The 17791-nt window shown below is 40.1% G+C and overlaps 1 protein-coding gene across 5 annotated transcripts in view; it reads left to right on the forward strand.

The window, feature by feature from the left end:
• The first annotated feature begins 229 nt into the window (after positions 1 to 229).
• LOC121920241 (inactive serine/threonine-protein kinase TEX14-like) overlaps positions 230 to 17791 on the forward strand; it is a 33124-nt gene continuing 15562 nt past the window's right edge. The window contains exons 1-13 of one of the 5 annotated variants that reach the window (XM_042447334.1): positions 230 to 339; positions 7513 to 7646; positions 8277 to 8391; positions 10569 to 10734; positions 11117 to 11256; positions 11922 to 11982; positions 12063 to 12193; positions 13155 to 13271; positions 13633 to 13756; positions 14272 to 14444; positions 14525 to 14670; positions 16465 to 16655; positions 17049 to 17163. In XM_042447334.1, coding sequence (XP_042303268.1) covers positions 293 to 339; positions 7513 to 7646; positions 8277 to 8391; positions 10569 to 10734; positions 11117 to 11256; positions 11922 to 11982; positions 12063 to 12193; positions 13155 to 13271; positions 13633 to 13756; positions 14272 to 14444; positions 14525 to 14670; positions 16465 to 16655; positions 17049 to 17163 — 1660 coding nt within the window. In that variant the 5' untranslated portion in view covers positions 230 to 292. Of the gene's footprint in view, positions 340 to 2046; positions 2183 to 3487; positions 3546 to 5102; positions 5131 to 6970; positions 6989 to 7512; positions 7647 to 8276; positions 8392 to 10568; positions 10735 to 11116; positions 11257 to 11921; positions 11983 to 12062; positions 12194 to 13154; positions 13272 to 13632; positions 13757 to 14271; positions 14445 to 14524; positions 14671 to 16464; positions 16656 to 17048; positions 17164 to 17791 lie in introns of those variants that run through there. The other 4 variants (XM_042447336.1, XM_042447337.1, XM_042447335.1 and 1 more) reach the window with 4 other exon arrangements.

Consider the following 17791-nt stretch of genomic DNA (forward strand, 5'->3'; position numbering starts at 1 on the left):
GGCCATCCCTTTATAATAGCTGCCAGGACAAGCTTTTCCCTCCTCCTGATGAGGGATACCCATATAATGCATATTAGGAGGAGGGTGTGAGGGGCAAATGGGGGGACATATAATGTGAAGCTGCTTCATCACATTCTACAAGATGGAGTGTTCTCTTGCCAGCATTCGTCTGCTACCCAGAGATAACTGCACTGTTTTCCCTGTAACCCTGGAGATCCATCGCAGTAGCCTGAAGAGAGACATACTTTGTGTGCTAATTAATCTCATTTGAACCTTGGCCCATCTTGCGACAATGAATTGGAGCAACCATCTTCTTGGAAATACCTATCTTCAACAAAGGTCGAATTAACTGCCTAGTTAGTGCCTTTCTCTTTCTCTTTTTCTCTGTTGCCTGATTTAGGACCTTATCATACTAGAGGAATCCCGCTCAAAAATGGGATTTAAAGTAGATTTAAAGTAGAAAAGCCCGCAAATACAGGAGGTTTTCACAAGTTTCTCGTGCAAAACAGAAATAATGGGAAATAAAGCGAATGTAAAAGGGACAAAAATGAACACCTTTTTCTGTTGGGAAGTTCTGAAAGTAAAAGGTGTCATTTTTGCCCCCTTTACATTTGCTTTATTTTGCGTTATTTCTGTTTTGCAGAAATGCGTGTGAAAAACTTCCACATTTGCGGGTTTTTTTCTACAGTTTGGCCTTCTTATACACAGATTTTTTTATACATGGATTCAAGCATCCACGGTTTAAAATGTTCCAAAAAAGTATAAAGTTCAAATATCAATCCTTGATTTTCCATTTTTTATAAGGACACCATTTGCTATGCCAATTATATTAATGGACTTGAGCGGTCCACAATTTTTGTTACTGGTATTGTCTTTTTAATGTTATAAGCTGCCCTGAGTCCGAGTCTTGGGAGAAGGGTGGGATGATGAGGATGATGATGTGTGTGGGCGATAGTTTGAGCGTTAGACTATGACTCTGAAGACAGAGGCAGCTCCTGGCTTGACCATGTAAACACATTGGGTGACCTTGGGCAAGTCACACTTCTCAGCCTCAGAGGATGGCAGTGGCAAACTCCTCTAGCAACTTACCAAGAAAGGTTTGCCTTAGGGTTGCCATATGTCAGTAAACAAAAGTTAAGAAAACAATACTGAAGGACCAGGCTGCTTCATTTGCCCATATGAGAAGACTTAGATTTTTAAGATCTATGGGTAGTTACTTTTCTCAGTCCTAACAACCATCTCAAGCACATTTTGATGGGGATGACTCAAAACACACTGCAGAAATACAGACTGCTGTAAATGTTCTGGTTCAGTGCTAGGAAACTGGGAACCGTAGTGTTTGAGACATCTAGCCTCCTCTGTCAGAGAGAGCTCTGGTGCCACAATAAACTACACTATCCAGGATTCCCTAGCAGTTGAGCTAGGGCAGTTTAAAGCAGTCTCAAACTGAATTATTTCTGCAGTCGATGCCACCACACTGCAGTATTAATGCAGCTTGACAGGCTTTAACTGCCATGGCTCCATGCTATGGAAATTCTGAGATTTGTAGTTCTGCAAGACATTTAGCCTTCTCTGGTCCAAACACCCCAGAAATAACCTGGTTTGAAACCCTGGCTCAGTACTAAGGAATCCTGGGAAGTGTACTTGTGTGAGAGCCATTGAGCCGTTCTCTGTTTAGAGAGGGCTCTGTCACAATACACTACAATTCCCAGGATCCCTAATAGCACTGAGCCAGGGCAGGTTGAAGCTGTCTCAAAGTGGGCTATTTCTGCAATGTGTTTTGGACCAGAGAAGGCAGAACTACAACTCCCAGAATTCCATAGCACAGAACCCTGGCAGTTAAAGCTGAGTCTAACCACTATATATTAATTCTGAATTATATAGAGATAAAACCTTAAAAAAATGCCTGGAGGAACCTTGCACGGCGCATCGCCTTTTTAACTGACAGACTTTCCCTTGCGACGCCGTTGGGCTCCCCCTCCCCTCGTTGGCCGTTTCCGGCCAGCCATCAGATTCGCCGCCATAGCGCATGGTTTATTTCAAATCCAAGAGGTGGCAGCAGCAGCTGGGTTCAGTGTTGTTGTTTGTTGTGCTCTGCCTTTCAGTCCTCCTCCTCCTCCAATAATAAGGCGAAATGCCTTGAAATGAAATGAAATAAAAAAAGGGTCTTAAATCTGGAGAGGTAGACAATGAGTCTGAAGTAGACATTCTGCTCTTGGGTGTGAATGTTGCCTTCCAGTTGTTGGCTCCAGGGCTGCAAGCTTCTTTGTGCAAATCTATTATAAAGCCTGGCTGAAAGGATAGAAGTTTAGCTGGACTTTAAATATAATATATATAATGTCCCCAAATGGGATCTGAGGCAGGCTACAACATATAAATTATTATATATAAAAAATAGTGGTGTGTAGTGTGCGCGCATTATGCGCGCACATACACACACATAGTTTTATATATAATAATTTATATAGGTGTGTAGCCTGCCTCAGATCCCATTTTGGGGACAAAGGGGGTGCAAATTTAACAAGTTAGTTAATTAGTTAATGAATAAATTAAACATTTAATCACATCATTGATTCGCAAATGTTGGTCTTCCAGGAGTTTTTTGGATAAAAGTTTTAGACTATATATATAGATATAATTATAATATAATGAAGAGAGAGAGTTACCTGCTTTACATATATATTTGAAAGAAAGAGAGTAACCTGCTTCAAGTCCCATTTGGGACAAAGGTGGGATGCAAATTTAACAAGTATAGTTAAGTGAATAAATAAACAGTTTATCACATTCAGGTTATGATTTAGCACAGTGGTTCAGAAACTTGGTAGTTTAGGGGTTTTGGATAAAAATTTAGCTAGATATTTTATATACACACACAACCACACACATATTATATTATATATATATATATATATATATGAAAGAAAGAGAGTAACCTGCTTTGAGTGCCATTTTGGGACAAATGTGGGTTGCAGATTTAATTAATTTCATAAATAAATAATAAAAGTTTTATCACATTCAGGTTATGATTTAGTGCAGCGATTCTCAAACTTTGGTCCTCTAGGGGTTTTGGATAAAAGTTTAGCTGGGCTATATACACATACATATACACATTATTATTATTATTATTATTATTATTATTATTATTATTATTATTACTATTATTTAGGGTATACCCTGCTCTTCAGCTAGAAAGGCTCTCAGAGCGGCATACAAAATGGTAAATTAGACAGTTACCTGCCTTACATATATATATTTGAAAGAAAGAGAGTAACCTGTTTCGAATCTCATTTTGGGACAAAGGTGGGGTGCAGATTTAATTAATTTAATAATTTAATTAATTACATAAATAAATAATAAAAAGCTTCTCACATTCAAGCTGTGATTTAGTGCAGTGATTCGCAAACTTTGTCCTCTAGGGGTTTTGGATAAAAGTTAGGCTGGACTATAGATACACACACACACATATATAGTTACCAGCCTTACATATATATACAGTATTTGAAAGAAAGAGAGTAACCTACTTCGAATCCCATTTTGGGACAAAGGTGGGGTGCAGATTTAATTAATTTAATTAATTTCATAAATAAATAATAAAGTTTATCACATTCAGACTACGGTTTAGTGCAGTGATTTGCAAACTTTGGTCCTCCAGGGGTTTTGGTCCAAGATATCTGAAGGGCCAAAGTTTGGGAGCCATTGATTTTAGTGCATTCACATTTTGTCTTTTGCCCTGAACCTATCTTGAAACCTCTGCCGTTTGTAGATTCCCACACTCCCTCTTGTAAACTGGCAGCTCCAGGGCATACAGAGATTTTAATTCAAAGAAGAAATTATCCCCCCTCCCAATAAAAAAAGACCTCTGTGTGCATGTGAAGAACATTGCTCTTAGCGCTCAGTATTTGCAAGTAGAGCATTCCGGCAGGTTTTGAATTTGTATTAGAAATGTAGAGTGGAATACATAAAACCAAGCCCATTTGTAGTCCTATAAAAAAGGCCAGAGAGAAAGCAGTATGTTACATTTCACCCTTGGCCTGTGTTCTGTAATGGCTTGAATGTTGAACCAGAGTTTGATTCCTATTTGACTGTAGAAACTCACTGGGTGACCTTGGGCAAGTCACATTCTCTCAGCTTCAAGGAAAGGCACTGGCACACCTCTTCTGAACACATCATGTCACAAAAAACCATGATAGAGTCTTACGAGTTTATCACACGAAGGAGATTGGAAGTTTATCCCGGGAATATCCCAGGAAAATCGCATAATTACATGAAATGATTTCACATGACATTGCACAAGACCCGCTATTAAAGTGGTCACAAAGAAACATTAAAACACATATTTTTACTTTCAGGATTTCAGCAACAATGCATTTTTGATATCACTTTATTTGCACAATTGCATGTGACACTCATTTGTGCGATTACTTGCCATTTTCACTTTATTTGTGGGATTCTTTTAATGCACTTTAATCTCTCTTTAATGCCAATATTAGCCCCAGTGTGATAAACTCCATAGAGTCGCCATAAGAAATTAGTTGAAGGCACACAGTGCACACATGCACATCCAAGACACAGTGCAATTCAGCATGACAACATTGGTGCATGTACACTGCAGATATAATGAAATTTTGTAGTTCCATTCTGGGATTTGTAATCCTGGGATTTGTAGTTTTACAAGGTTTTTAGCCTGCGCTGCCAAAGAATGCTGGTGCCTCACAAAACTACAAATACCAGAATTCTGGCAGTTAAGATGGTGTCAAACTGCATTATTTCTAAAGTAGATGCACCCATACCTGGTGAGAAGCTATGCTCTTCTGCCTGACAAACTGATTAATGAACAGACCTGTCATTGGAACGAAGGAAGTTACAGCATAATCCTACCCACGATTACACAGAATTAATGCAATAAGCTCCCATATAAGTATCCATAGGTTTGCACCTCCATGTCCACTTACTTGGGAATATATGTCAATGAAAGCCATAAGATTTTCTTCTGGGTACAATGGGCCCTTGGTATCCGCTGGGGTTTGATTCCAGAACCTCCTGTGGGTACCAAAATTTGTGGATGCTCAAGTCTCATTAAATACAATGGACAATAAAATGGCATCCCTTATATAAAATGGCAAAATCAAGGTTTGGTTTTTAACATTTTTATATACAGTATATGCTTGAAGCCATGGATAAAAAATGCATGGATATGGAGGGCCAATTCTAAATATAAATTGGATTCTTCTGTAAGGCTTGCCCTGAGTTCAAGAGAAGGGCATCCCACCCCACTTTCCAATATGTTGTTGTTTACTACCTTTAAGTCAACCCCGACTTATGGCAACCCTATGGATGAGACATCTCCAAAAAAACCTATCCTGTACTGCTTTTGGAATATTATCTGTTCCTGATGATTTATTCTTCCCCTCATTGTGCAGGTTCCACCTCACTTTCTAGATTTTGGGGTTCATCTTCAAATTGTTCTTCATTCCATGTATCATTCATTTGTTCATCACTTTTATATAGCTCTTCTGTATATTATTTCCTTCATATGGTTCTTCATTCAATGTGTCATCAATTTCATCATCTCTTTAATATAACAATAGCAAGTACATTTCTATACCGCTTTTCAGTGCACTAAAGCACTCCCTAAGCAGTTTAAGGGTGTAGGCCAATTGCTCCCAACAAGCTGAGTACTCATTTTAGTGACCTCAGAAGGATGCAAGCCATATAGCTCTTCAACCACCTTTTTATATCTTCTTGATTGTGTGATGTGTTCTTCTTCTGATAGTATAGCATCCCCATCCTTGGTTTGAACTTTCCTTTGAGTTCCTGGATCTTGTGGAAGAGACCTTCCTTATTTGTTACTGTCTTCTATCTCTCTGCATTATTATAGTAGTTCTCTTTATCTTTGCACACTAGTTATTGAACAATTGTGTTCGTGGTTCTGATTTTATTTCTGTCTCCTTTTGTTTCTCTCCTTTAGTGCTTGAAGCATTCCATCTCTTATCCATTGTTCCTTCTTTTTCTTTTTGTCCATTCTTACATTCTTCCTTGGTTATGTCCCTGGCTTCTGACCATAGTGCTTTTGGTTCCCAGTCTTAATACTTAATAATGCAAATCCATTTCTTACATTTTCTGTACATTCTCTTGAGAGAAGGTTCAGATCATATGTTGTTATGATGAACAATTTTGTGTTTTTCTTCAGCTTTACTCTAATTTTTGATATAAGTAGCTAATGATCTGTTCCGCAGTCAGCACCTGGTGTAGTTCCCAATATATTTCCTCTTAATGTAAAATGCTAAAAAAAATAAGCTAGGGAGAAGGAGGAGGCAAGGAATTTTGAATATCCAGAATTATTTTCTTTAAATAGCCATGATGTACAATGATCTATTCCTATATTATTTTTAAAGGTTATAATGGGCTACTAAGTCGTGAAAGAGAGACGATTGAATGGCATGCCTTGCAAAGATCATATAGAATCAGGAGGATGCATTTTTGTTTTCATGGAATACAACTTTTCATGAAATACAAAAGGCTGGCTTTTTCTGTAGAATTCCCCCCCCCCCAATTATTTAATTATTTAATGTCTATATTAGGAATGGTTAACTGTAGCAAGTTGGTTGAAGGGTTGATGTTTTGCCGCCTAAAATAACAAAATAGATCCCTTGGAATTAGATGCAAGTCCACTTCTAGTTTTGAAAAATGACTAATTGTTGGTGTTAAATGGTGGAAGTAGAAGTCTCAACCTATTTAGAAAGTAAATGACCACACCTGAGCTGCTGCCACGCTGCAAAATTAATGCAGTTTAATACAGCTTTAATTGTTGTGGCTCAATGCAATAGAATCCTGGGATTTGTAGTCTGTTGTGTCACTAGAGCTCTCTGACAGAGAAGGCTAAACATCTCACAAAACTACAGATCCCAGAATTCTATAGCATTGAGCCATGTCAGTTAAAGTGTCAAACTGCATTTTTTTCCTGTAACATGTAGATGCAACCCTGAGAGTATGGAGGGTTGGGGACTGCAAAAGTATCTTTGGGGGACACAGACACATGTGGCCCCAAGACTCCATTTTGCCCACCTTTGCTTTATATGATTAATCTGCTATGATTTCCATGAGAGACAGACAGACATGGATGAACCTTTCCTGACTTCACTTCTCTGTCCCTTTAACTGAGTACAGACACTTCTAGGGCCCTTTCACACTACAGGATTATTGCACTATGGTTTCCCTTTAATAATTGTCATGGCAATATCCTATGTAATCATGGGATCTGTAGTTTATTGAGCCATTAGAAGGAGCTCTGCCTGAGAATTCAAAACATTCCTCCCTAAACTTCAATTCATTTGGTTGGATCCATGGCAGATCAAGTAGAATCGTAATGCTATAATTCTGTAGTGTGAAAGGGCCTCTAGTGGTTATGCCAAACAAGGCTGAGAATTTGAGTTTCTTTGGTTTGTTGGTTTGTTTTTTTCAACATTATTTTCCACCTTTTCTCTATATTAAAAAAAAATTGTTTCTTTCTAGTGTGATGCCAGTGCTTCCGCCAAACTGCCCTGTAGGTTTGGGCTATTTAGCTGATCCTGAATCTCTGGAGGGACAGTTACTCAGGCACACGACGGAGGGAAAGAGCAAAAAGGCCAAGATGCTACTGAAAAGAGGTAAAGGCAAAAAAATGTAATCTCAATATGGGTATCTTCTATCTTGGGGGCTGACTGGTCTGCAACATGACCATAAATAAATAAATAAGTAATGAGGGGAAGCGCGCAAAGTTTAGATTTGCATCCCTGTGTATGTTTTACGTTCCATGTATAGCAGGAGAGATGGATATTTGCTCTTGACTGAAATTGAACCTACAGGTTGAGTCTCCCTTACCTGAAATGCTTGGGACCAGAGATGTTTAGGATTTTTTTTATTTTTTTAGATTTTGAAATACCTGTATTTGCATATACATACATAATGAGAAATCTTGGAGATCGCACCCAAGTCTAAATATGCAATTAATTTACGTTTCATATATACCTTACATACATACCCTATAGGTAATTTTATACAATATTTTTAATAGCTTTGTGCACGAAATAAAATTTATGTACATTGAGCCATCAGAAAACAAAGGTGTCATTTATCTTAGCCACCCATGAAAAAAGTATTGGTTTTTGGAATATTTCTGATTTTTTAAATTCAGGATAAGGGAGACGCAGCCTCTACTGTACATGTGGTTTTACGTTGTATCCTTTCCACAAAAACTTCTTGCTAGTTTTCATCTATAATTAATGTATTTTCTTCAGGTGTGGATGTGGATTGCCACAACACCGCTGGACAGACCGGTTTGTATCTTGCTGCCCTACTGGGACGTGCTGCTGTTGTCCGACTATTTCTCAGTTTTGGTGCCAATCCCAACCAGTGAGTGGTACAGAATTCCTAGAATAGGGGTTTAAATAATAGCTGTTCTTCAAGCAGTCTGTTAAGTCCATTCTAGCACTTCCTAAAACAGAAGGCCTTTGTTTTTCCATTCAAGCACATATATCCCATCAGATTTATGCATAAATTAATTTTAAAGAGAAATACTATCACTTTCTTCTATCACATACTTTCCTTTCTTCTATAGTTATAGGCTGGCTGGCTATCAAGTTAGGGTCATACACGTGCATAAGTCACACTACACATGTGAGGCCAAAAAGTCACCATTGTACAACAGACATATCCTGCTGATAGCAGTGAAAGTGCAGCTTGTCTTTCAACGTTGCAGTTGTGTGTTGCAGTTATTCACTGTACATTGCATGTTGTGCATTGTATATTGTGCATCATGACTGTGTGATGTATCATGCAATGGCACCTAATGATTGACATGTGCTGTGTGGTGTTGCTGTTCTGCACTGTGGAACAACATCTACTCATTGATATGTGTTGTGCAGTATCGTTATTCTGCATAGGAGCAATTGGGTGCTTGTAGTGTATCTTCACATGCAGATATTTATGGTATGCTGAGGGGATGTTGGATTTCAGCCATAGCATGACAAGTGTAATAGAGAGGAGAAACAATTAAATGCTGTAAGGAGATTAGCTTTGATAAAGCAAGGATTATTTATCCCCTTTTAATAAAGAGAAGATATACTAGAAGGACAATTACTCTGGAGGCAAGGGTTCAAATCCCTACTCGGCCATGGAAACTACTAGATGACTTTGGACAAGTCACACACTCTCAGCCTCAGAAAATCCCTTGTGCCTTTTGTCTGTCCCGTTAGCATTTCGCCATCTTCTCTACATAGTAACCTTACCATTTCCTTCTTGCTTTTGCTACAGACATACCCAAAGAAGCCCTTTTTATTGTTTTTAACCTCTCTAGCAAGCCTGAGCTCATGCTGGGTTCTTGCTTTTCTGACTTTACCCCTATATGTGCTAGCTTTTTTTTTGAATTCCTCCCTAGTGATTTCCCCCTTTTCCCATTTCTTATACATACTGTGTTTAAAACTTTGTTCAGTTTAAAGTTCCCTAGTCATCCATCCTGGTTTCTTGAGACACCTCCCATTTTTCCTCCTTGCTGGAACGGTTTGAAATTGCGCCTTCAGTATCTCCCTTTTCAGAAACTCCCATCCATCCTGAGCTTGCTTATATTTTAGTATTCCGGACTATGGGATTACCCCCAGTATTTCCCTGAAATACTGTATTTCACAATTATGATCATCATTATCATATAATTTACAGTTGTTAATATGACAGTTCCCTGCTGTCAGGCTTACACTCTAAAAATATTGGACACACAAGCAAAATGGGACAGCAGTTGGGGAATTAAGTCCAGCAGATGCTGGCTGCTTTTCTCTCCCTCTGAGGCCAGGACAGTGGCAGTTGGGATGGAGGAGGGGCTGTTCATCAATTGATGGAGTTGTGCATGCCTGTGCTTATCTCCCTCTGAGGCCACACATTATCAAATAAGCGTACACACTAGTCAGACAGCCATGCTTCAAGGACTCAGCTGTTTTATACACAGTTTTACTCACCTTAAGAAAGGGGAGAGGTTTCTTCCACCAGATATTTCCAATTGCAGTTTGAATGAATTCCAGACCTGGAGGAAAGTAACTTTAGCAAATGAAGAATTACAAGTGTATCAGCATCTCTCCAAAAATGAAAGGTCTTTTGAAGTACTAAACAAGCCATTTCAGATTAGTCAATTCAGTCAAAAGTGATGGTCCTTTAAGGAGAGAATGCCTCAAATCATATAATCGTCAGCCCTGAATCAGTTAATTTTTCCAGGCAAAAAGGCGTTGTCTATGAAGGTATACTGTAAGTCATATTCTACAGTTCATAGGGAGACAGGGAGTGTCCTGTCCTTCTAACTGGGGCTCTGTAGCATAAAAAAGGACATGAGAGAAATTGTGACTGGGAGAAGTTGTCCCAGTATTGGAAGCCACCGGGTCCAAATTGCTCTCTCTTTAATCTTTGTTGAATTGATACTCTTGTGCAGTGGCAAACTCAGCTAGAACACTTCTTCTGGTTCCACTAAATCAGAGTTGTCTGAACTTTGCTTGTTTACTATTGTGTGCATCCTGACATGTCTTCTTTCTCCCATTCTTTTCCTCAAGCCGCTGCTACGATGGTAGTACCCCAGTCCATGCAGCAGCTTTCTCTGGCCACCAAAGGCTTCTTGGCAGCATTCTGCAAGCGGGGGGTGATTTACGATGCCATGACCAAAAAGGCCGGACACCTAAAGAGTGGGCCCAGCAAAATGGGAGTGAGCAAAATACTGAGGTGAGCAAAATCAATCTGAGACCATCAGATTGATACCAATCACTGATAAGACAGCTTTGCAAATAAATTTACAAAATTTATTTTATTTCATATACAATAATCTGGTAGGAGCTGGAAGTGGAGAGTTCAGTCCTGCTTTCATTTCCCATTTCATGCAGCATGTGAAGGAGCATGGTGTCCTTTCTTCAGAGTCCTCTTAGCTTCTGGGCTGATGGCAAAGGAAGGATGGAGTATTTTCTCTGTCCAACAAGCTGCTTACTTGTCTGCATACATCTCCTTGTTGCCTGTGGTTACCATGGTTATATAGAATGCCGACTAAATTAAAGGCTGTTGTAAAGAGCTGTCCTACTATCTCATTCATTTTCCTTTTTGTTGCTTCCAGGTCATAGACTTCATACAGCAATGTTGTGGCCAGATGGCTATGCTAGTACAGCATGTGGACCAGTCACTCTACTCAAAAGCTCTAGCAGCATCTCCACGCAGCCTGCGTTCTTCTTTGTCATCGCTCTTATCTTCCTCCTGGTAAAAATCTGTCCAGTGCCCATCTATGTTATGGTGTAGTGTTCGCACTCTATTAATTCTCTCTTGATTCTGATCAAATTCTGCTAAGACAGAAGACTGCATACTAAAAGAATCAGTTTGACATAATAATACTCATGTCCCTTCAGAGAGTTTTTGTTTTGTATGCCAATAAGAAAAGAAGAGTACAGTAAATGTTCTCAAGGCACAGTGAATCCTGAACATTGTAATCCCACAAGCAGATATTTATTTATAGAATTAGGGTAAATGTATGGAACAAATGGACAAGGTAATTTTCTTCCACTGAAACATTTCTGGAAGTCATCACATCAAATGCCTATGCAACTCTATATCCCCTTGTTATATTTCAGAGCATTTCAGTTTACAAGAAAGTTGCAGACAGACAGCCAAATGGTCTTTACTAATGCTGAATATTGTGTGATACTCTCTTTTGCTCCTTGGCCTTTATCAAGAACCAGTTATTTGGAAACTACTGAAATGCAAAGCCTGTTAATAGAACTGCAAATGGATTCTGGGTTGTAGCCTTTACTGTACATTTAAGTGAGGAGCTTGATGCCTGAAGAGAAACTGTCCACAATATCTTCTCTTTGACTGAAAGTACAGCAGATATTTTTCCCTCCTACTTTTATTTATTTCTCTTGCTGCAGGAGTCTAGACAGCCCTAAAATGTTTGGAAGCATTAAAGAGCCAGCTATAGGATATGGACAAGTAAGAAAGCTTCTTGGGAGGGTGGAGTTCATTATGAATCATAATCTCTTGGCTCATAACTCATTTTTGTCTTTTTTCAGCTCTGGCCAAGCAGATACCAGCCGCCAGGGTTGGCTGCCTTCATATTCATTGTAGACAGCAGTAACCTCATCAGGGGCCAAGGAGAGCCAGACTGGAGCTACGAGAATGGACCATACACACTCATGAGAAAGTAAAGCCATAAAAATTATTTGTATTTTTCTCTCTTTGTGGCCTATACCTGCCAACATCCCATCTCTGACACTAATAACTGATTGATCTCACATTAGAAGAAACTACAAGACCCAAATCTGGGGAGGCAGCTGACTATAGGGAAGGCCTCTGGTCATCTTGTCACCTACAGTACTTCCATTTCTAGGCAAACCTCTTTTTAAAAAAATTAATTTGCCCTTCTGAAGTCCTACCAGTTTAGGTATTCTAGGTTGAGGCAAAAAGGTTACTGGCCCAAAACCATGCAGTAAACATAACAGTTGTGTCCATACATGTACACACACAAACAGCTAAGCTTTAAGAATGTTGATGCATCCTTTCCAAGGGGCTAGCTTTGGGCCCGTACAGACAAGCCAAAATAAAGCTGCTTCGGGCCACTTTGGAGGTATGCTGTTTAAATGATATACACGTCCTAAAAGGCCAGAAGACACCGCAAAGCCATGCTCCAGTCCTAAGGACTGGACTACAGCTTTGGCACAGCTTCTGGCTTCTTAGGATGCATGCATCATTTAAACAGCATACCTCCAAGTGTACGGGCGCTTTGTTTCTAGCCATTTTCTTTCTCATTCCCCATCCCAATTGATTTCATTAGGAGGAAAATGAACAGCACTGGCCTTTGGTAGAGCTTGGAAATGGTTCTGCATTAGACTGCACCACTCAAAATTCTCCAGCCAGCATATTATACAGCATATAGATGTTGTAGTCTAGAAAAGGGACTTTTTCAAACTCTCCCTCTGGGCATGGCATATTTTTTTCCTCTCTGTTCAGTGAAGCAGGGGGTGGTGGTTCTTGTGTGCCTTCATGTTTCCAATTTATGACATTTATGTGTAGGGCACAATTCTAGAATTACAACTTTGTGCAAAAAATAGCTTGGATCCAAAAGCTAGCTCTAACACCATTGTCTCTGACACCATTGTTTCTAGCTTGCTATGGAATGGACAATTTGTCACTGTGCGAAGCTTAAAGCCAGAAGCTCACCCCAACTGTAGTAAAATGCGGGGTGCCATGGACGTGCTCCTAGCTGAACAAGAATACTGCAGGTAATGATGCCAGCTGGTGGGCTTTTGGAACCTGTTTGGTCATGGTTATTATCCCCCTTGGTATTGCCACTTTATTGAATTGTTTTAATTGTTCTGTAGTTATATGGTTTTTATTGTTGTAATTTTATACTGAAGGGGGGAGAGTTGAAGGGTTGGGGATTTAGGGGATTGTTTTTCTTAGCTGTTGTTTTGTTGTTGTTTTGTATTTGTATTAACTTCTGCTGTTACCTGCCCCAATCCTCAAAAGGGAGAGGCAGGATACAAATAAATATTTGTTGTTGCTGTTGTTATTGAGGGAGACAGACTGTGTTATGTGGAGGTTCACATTGAATATTCAGTATGGCTTCCCTGTTTCCTGTAGTCAGCTCCATCATCCCCATCTGCTGCTTCTCCTAGCTGTGAGTTTATCCCTGGATCTCCAAAATCTCCAACTTGTCTTTGAGAGAGTAGAGATGTGCTCCCTCTACTATGCCTTGCACTGTGAGGTAAGTTCAGCTGTCAGTGAAGGTATTAGTTCAGATTACAAGAAATAGGTTCAAAATGGAATCAAATTATAAGAAAAGAGATTACAAACTGAACATTAGGAAGAACAGTTAAGAATGGTTCAACAGTGGAATAGTTTGCGTTGGTGAGTGGTGGACTCTCCATCTTTGGAGTTCTTTAAACACACGTTGGATAGGCATCTTTTAGGAGTGTTGTAACCGGCAGGGGACTGGACTAGGTGGCCTTTGTGATCTCTTCCAACTCTTATGATTCTAGGAGTTAATATTTGTATCCTGCCTTTCCTCCAAGAAGCTCAAGGTGATGCATGTGGCTCTTCTCCTCCTTACTCTTTCCTCACAGAACTCCTGAGAGATAGCTCACACTGAGAGAAAATGTCTTCCCGTATGGCTCCCTGGGGACTCAGACCTCCAACAGTGGAACCACTGGTACCACACTAGATCTCAAGTGAGAAAGTGAGGGTCCTTTTTTACTCCTCTTGTTCTTCCTATTTCTGTAGAATTCCAGCTCCCCAGCACCCTCAGCAACTCTGCGACTGCTGCTGCAGGTTTCTGAAGCTCTGTCATTTCTACATTCTTGGGGGCATATCCATCGTGCTGTGACCTCTCATGCAATTCAGCTAGTAAGGCCCGGACTTGCCAAGCTCAGCAACCTCGAGTACATGCAAAAAAGGTTGGTAGAAGCAGTTGCAATATCATAAGGAGACCCTGACAAGTATCTGAGGAAGCCTGACTGCATGGATTATGTTTCAGCACAGAGAAAGACAATTTAACCTGGCCTATTCAGCCGCCTCTTCCTCTCTACAACTGGCTACCCTTGGAAGTCATTAGGGAGCGTCCAGCCTCAGTGAACTCTGACCTCTACAGCTTCTGCACAGTGATCCAGGAGATCTTCACAGGTTGGTTTCTGGGCAAAGTATAAAGGGGTAGGCAGGGGGTACCTGGCCCATATGCCCAACCTGAGTTGCCCCTGAACTCCAAGTGCAGTTCTGTTGCTGGAAAAAAATGGCAGATGGATGTGGTGGCAGAAGAGAAGCAAACAATCATTTTGAAATGATATTCTCTGGAAATATTGGGTTGGATACAGAAGAGGGTATAAATAAGAACAACAGATTGTGTCTCCCTTAACCTAAATGCTTAGGACCAGAGGTGTTTTGGATTTCGGGAGGGGTGTGTGTGTTGGATTTAGGAATACCTATGTTTGCATATATGTACATAATGAGGTGTCTTGGAGATAGAATCCAAGTCTATGCACATTATCTTTTATATACACCTAATACGCATAGCCTGAAGGTAATTTTGTACAACATTTTAAATAATATTGTGCATGCAACTAAGTTTGTGTACACTGAACCATCAGAAAGCAAAGGTGTCACTATATCATCTACCCCTGAAGAAAGGTTTGGTTGGATTTTGAAATTCGACAAGGGAGACTCAACCTGTAATGGGATTTCAGTTAGTGATATGTAACTGATTCAGCATGGTATAGTGGCTTGAGAATTGGATTACAACTTAGGAGACCAGGGTTCAATTTCCTGCTCAGACATGGAAACCCACTGGGTGACCTTGGACAAATCACACACTCTTGGTTCAAAGGGAGGTAAATGCAAACCCATTCTGAACAAATCCTGAATCCCATTGTGGGAAAAAGGTGGGATATAAATCCTATAAATAAATAAATAAATAGATAATGTAAATAAATATTGCCCAGAAACCCCTATGACCCCACCTTAGGGCCCCAAAAGTCAGAAACAACTGGAAGACCCAGAATATCAACAAAATCTAAGTAAATAGGACTAAATATTAATCTAGCACATGCCTTTTTTAGGTTTCAACATTCACTTCTGAGTTCTGCAATATTTAAAAGTTATTTTTAGAGAATGCTCAAATAAGCTGCAGTGATAGCTTTGGTACCAAAAAAACTGGAGAAAAATATGTCATTTTTGGAGGAATTAAAAAGTAATTTCATAATTTTTAGACTGTGGGCTAAATCCAGTTCTCAGTTCCATTTGGAGTAAGTCTATAGAATGAACTGGGTAACCAAAATCATGAAGGTTTTGTAGTCCCATTCTAAGAGGAAAAGATAACATATTTAGTACTGTTCTGTTTAGGAGGAAGAAGATGATTTTAAAAATAGCATATTCATGATGTTATTATCTACAGCTCTATATCAATAAAGTATAATAATAATAATACCATACAAAGACACATTTTTCTTCTACATTTGCAGTACTAGAAGTGCATCTGCATTGTAGAAATAATGCAGTATGACACCACTTTAAGTATATTTTTACAGGGTCTTTAGCCTCCTCTGCCAAAGAGCACTGGTACTTCACAAAACTACAAATCCCGGGATCTGTCAGGTAGAGCCATGGCAGTTAAGTATTGTCTAAGTGCATCATTTCTACAGTGTGGATACACCCTAGGAATCAGAGACACCCAAAGACGTTGACTGGCTGTAGAAGAAAGTACCTCTTCCCACAACAGATAGTATACAGAATGTGGTGTCCAAGGTGTGTTGATAGGCATGAACTTCAGATGGCTTCAAAATGAGATTCAATAACCAGAAATAGTACATTGTCTTAGAAGAAAGATAGAAGATGGGTTGGGAGCTACAAAGTAGGTTACATTCAGGAAGTCTGCCTAACCCACTGATTTCTAACCCCACATGATAATCAATGTGTATTTTCCAGGTGAAATCCCTTGGGTTGGATTGGATGGCTCCACTGTGAAGGAGAAGATGGAAGCAGGACAATCTCTCTTTATTGATGCTCGTGTTCCTCAGCCTTTTTATGAAGTGATCAAAGATGGCACTGCCTTAAAGGAACGAGACCGGAAGGGAACCTTCCCAAACTTACGCTATTTGTTACGGACGGTCCGACAGGTGAGGAGTTTAGCTGGATTGAACTTTGAGCTCATCCAATCCCTCTTTGGATGTTATCTTGAATCAGATAGGAATCGTACAGCCTTCCAGATGCTGTTGAACTGTAATACTCAGCATTCCTCACCTTTGACTGTACTGGCTAAGACTGCTTGGATTTGCAATCTAACAACAAATGGAGGGCTGCATGATCTCTTCTCTGCTTCAAATATACTCAGACTTATTATCATTCCCCCTCGACAGTGGGGTGAGTGTGAACTGAGTTCAAGTCAAAGCTGGTTTCTGAAGCCTTATCATGTGCAGTGGCTCAAATGTTTCTCTAGCTGCTGTTGTAGCTCTTCTTATTTTTTCGTTATGGGTATCATAAGTATCTGTCATATTATTTTGTCATCCCAGGATGCCAAAGGGGGGTCTCCTCTGATTTCATCAGTTGCATCGTCAGCAAAGAAGCTCTCTCTGTGGGCAGGACAGACCGAGACAGATGAATCATCCCTCCCAGTCATTCCAGAAGGTCAATTTGATGCTGAGTAGTAGGAATAGGGGATGGACCTTTCAAACAGGATTCAAACAAAGATAAAATTTGAGGATTAGTTCATATAATATAGGTATAGAAAATACAGGTTCAGATCCAGTCCTATGTGAACATAAGATCTGTACTAACAAGGGTTACTAACATGGGTTAATATGACAAAAATTTGCTAATACACTTTGTAATGTCAGAAGCATTTTGGTGATCACAATTAGTGATAATACTATTGGCTTTGTCACACAAGGCTACAAAAACAGGATTTTAACTTGATAAAAGCATCTTTGGCCAGTACGTATTGCATGCAGGGCTGCTGTGTATCAAACCTCAGGAGTGGGGAGGACCAGTGATCATGGCCACCAGGCCCGTAGCTAGGCCTTTAGGGACCCTGGGGCAAAAAGTAGGGCTCGGTAGGGCAGAGCATTCACACACTCCCGAGTCCTACCGCACACCATGGTGCCATCTTGGTGCACCACTGTTTGGGGGGCCCTTTGGCTGGGGGCCATGGGGCAGTGTCCCGGTTGTCCCAGCCTAGCTACGGGCCTGCCACCAACAGCTTTCAGCAGCCAGCTGCTGTGTGCACATTCACACAGCAACTGACTTCTGGAGGTGG

This window comes from Sceloporus undulatus, chromosome 2 (assembly GCF_019175285.1).
Source record: "Sceloporus undulatus isolate JIND9_A2432 ecotype Alabama chromosome 2, SceUnd_v1.1, whole genome shotgun sequence".
NCBI classification, from domain to species: domain Eukaryota; kingdom Metazoa; phylum Chordata; class Lepidosauria; order Squamata; family Phrynosomatidae; genus Sceloporus; species Sceloporus undulatus.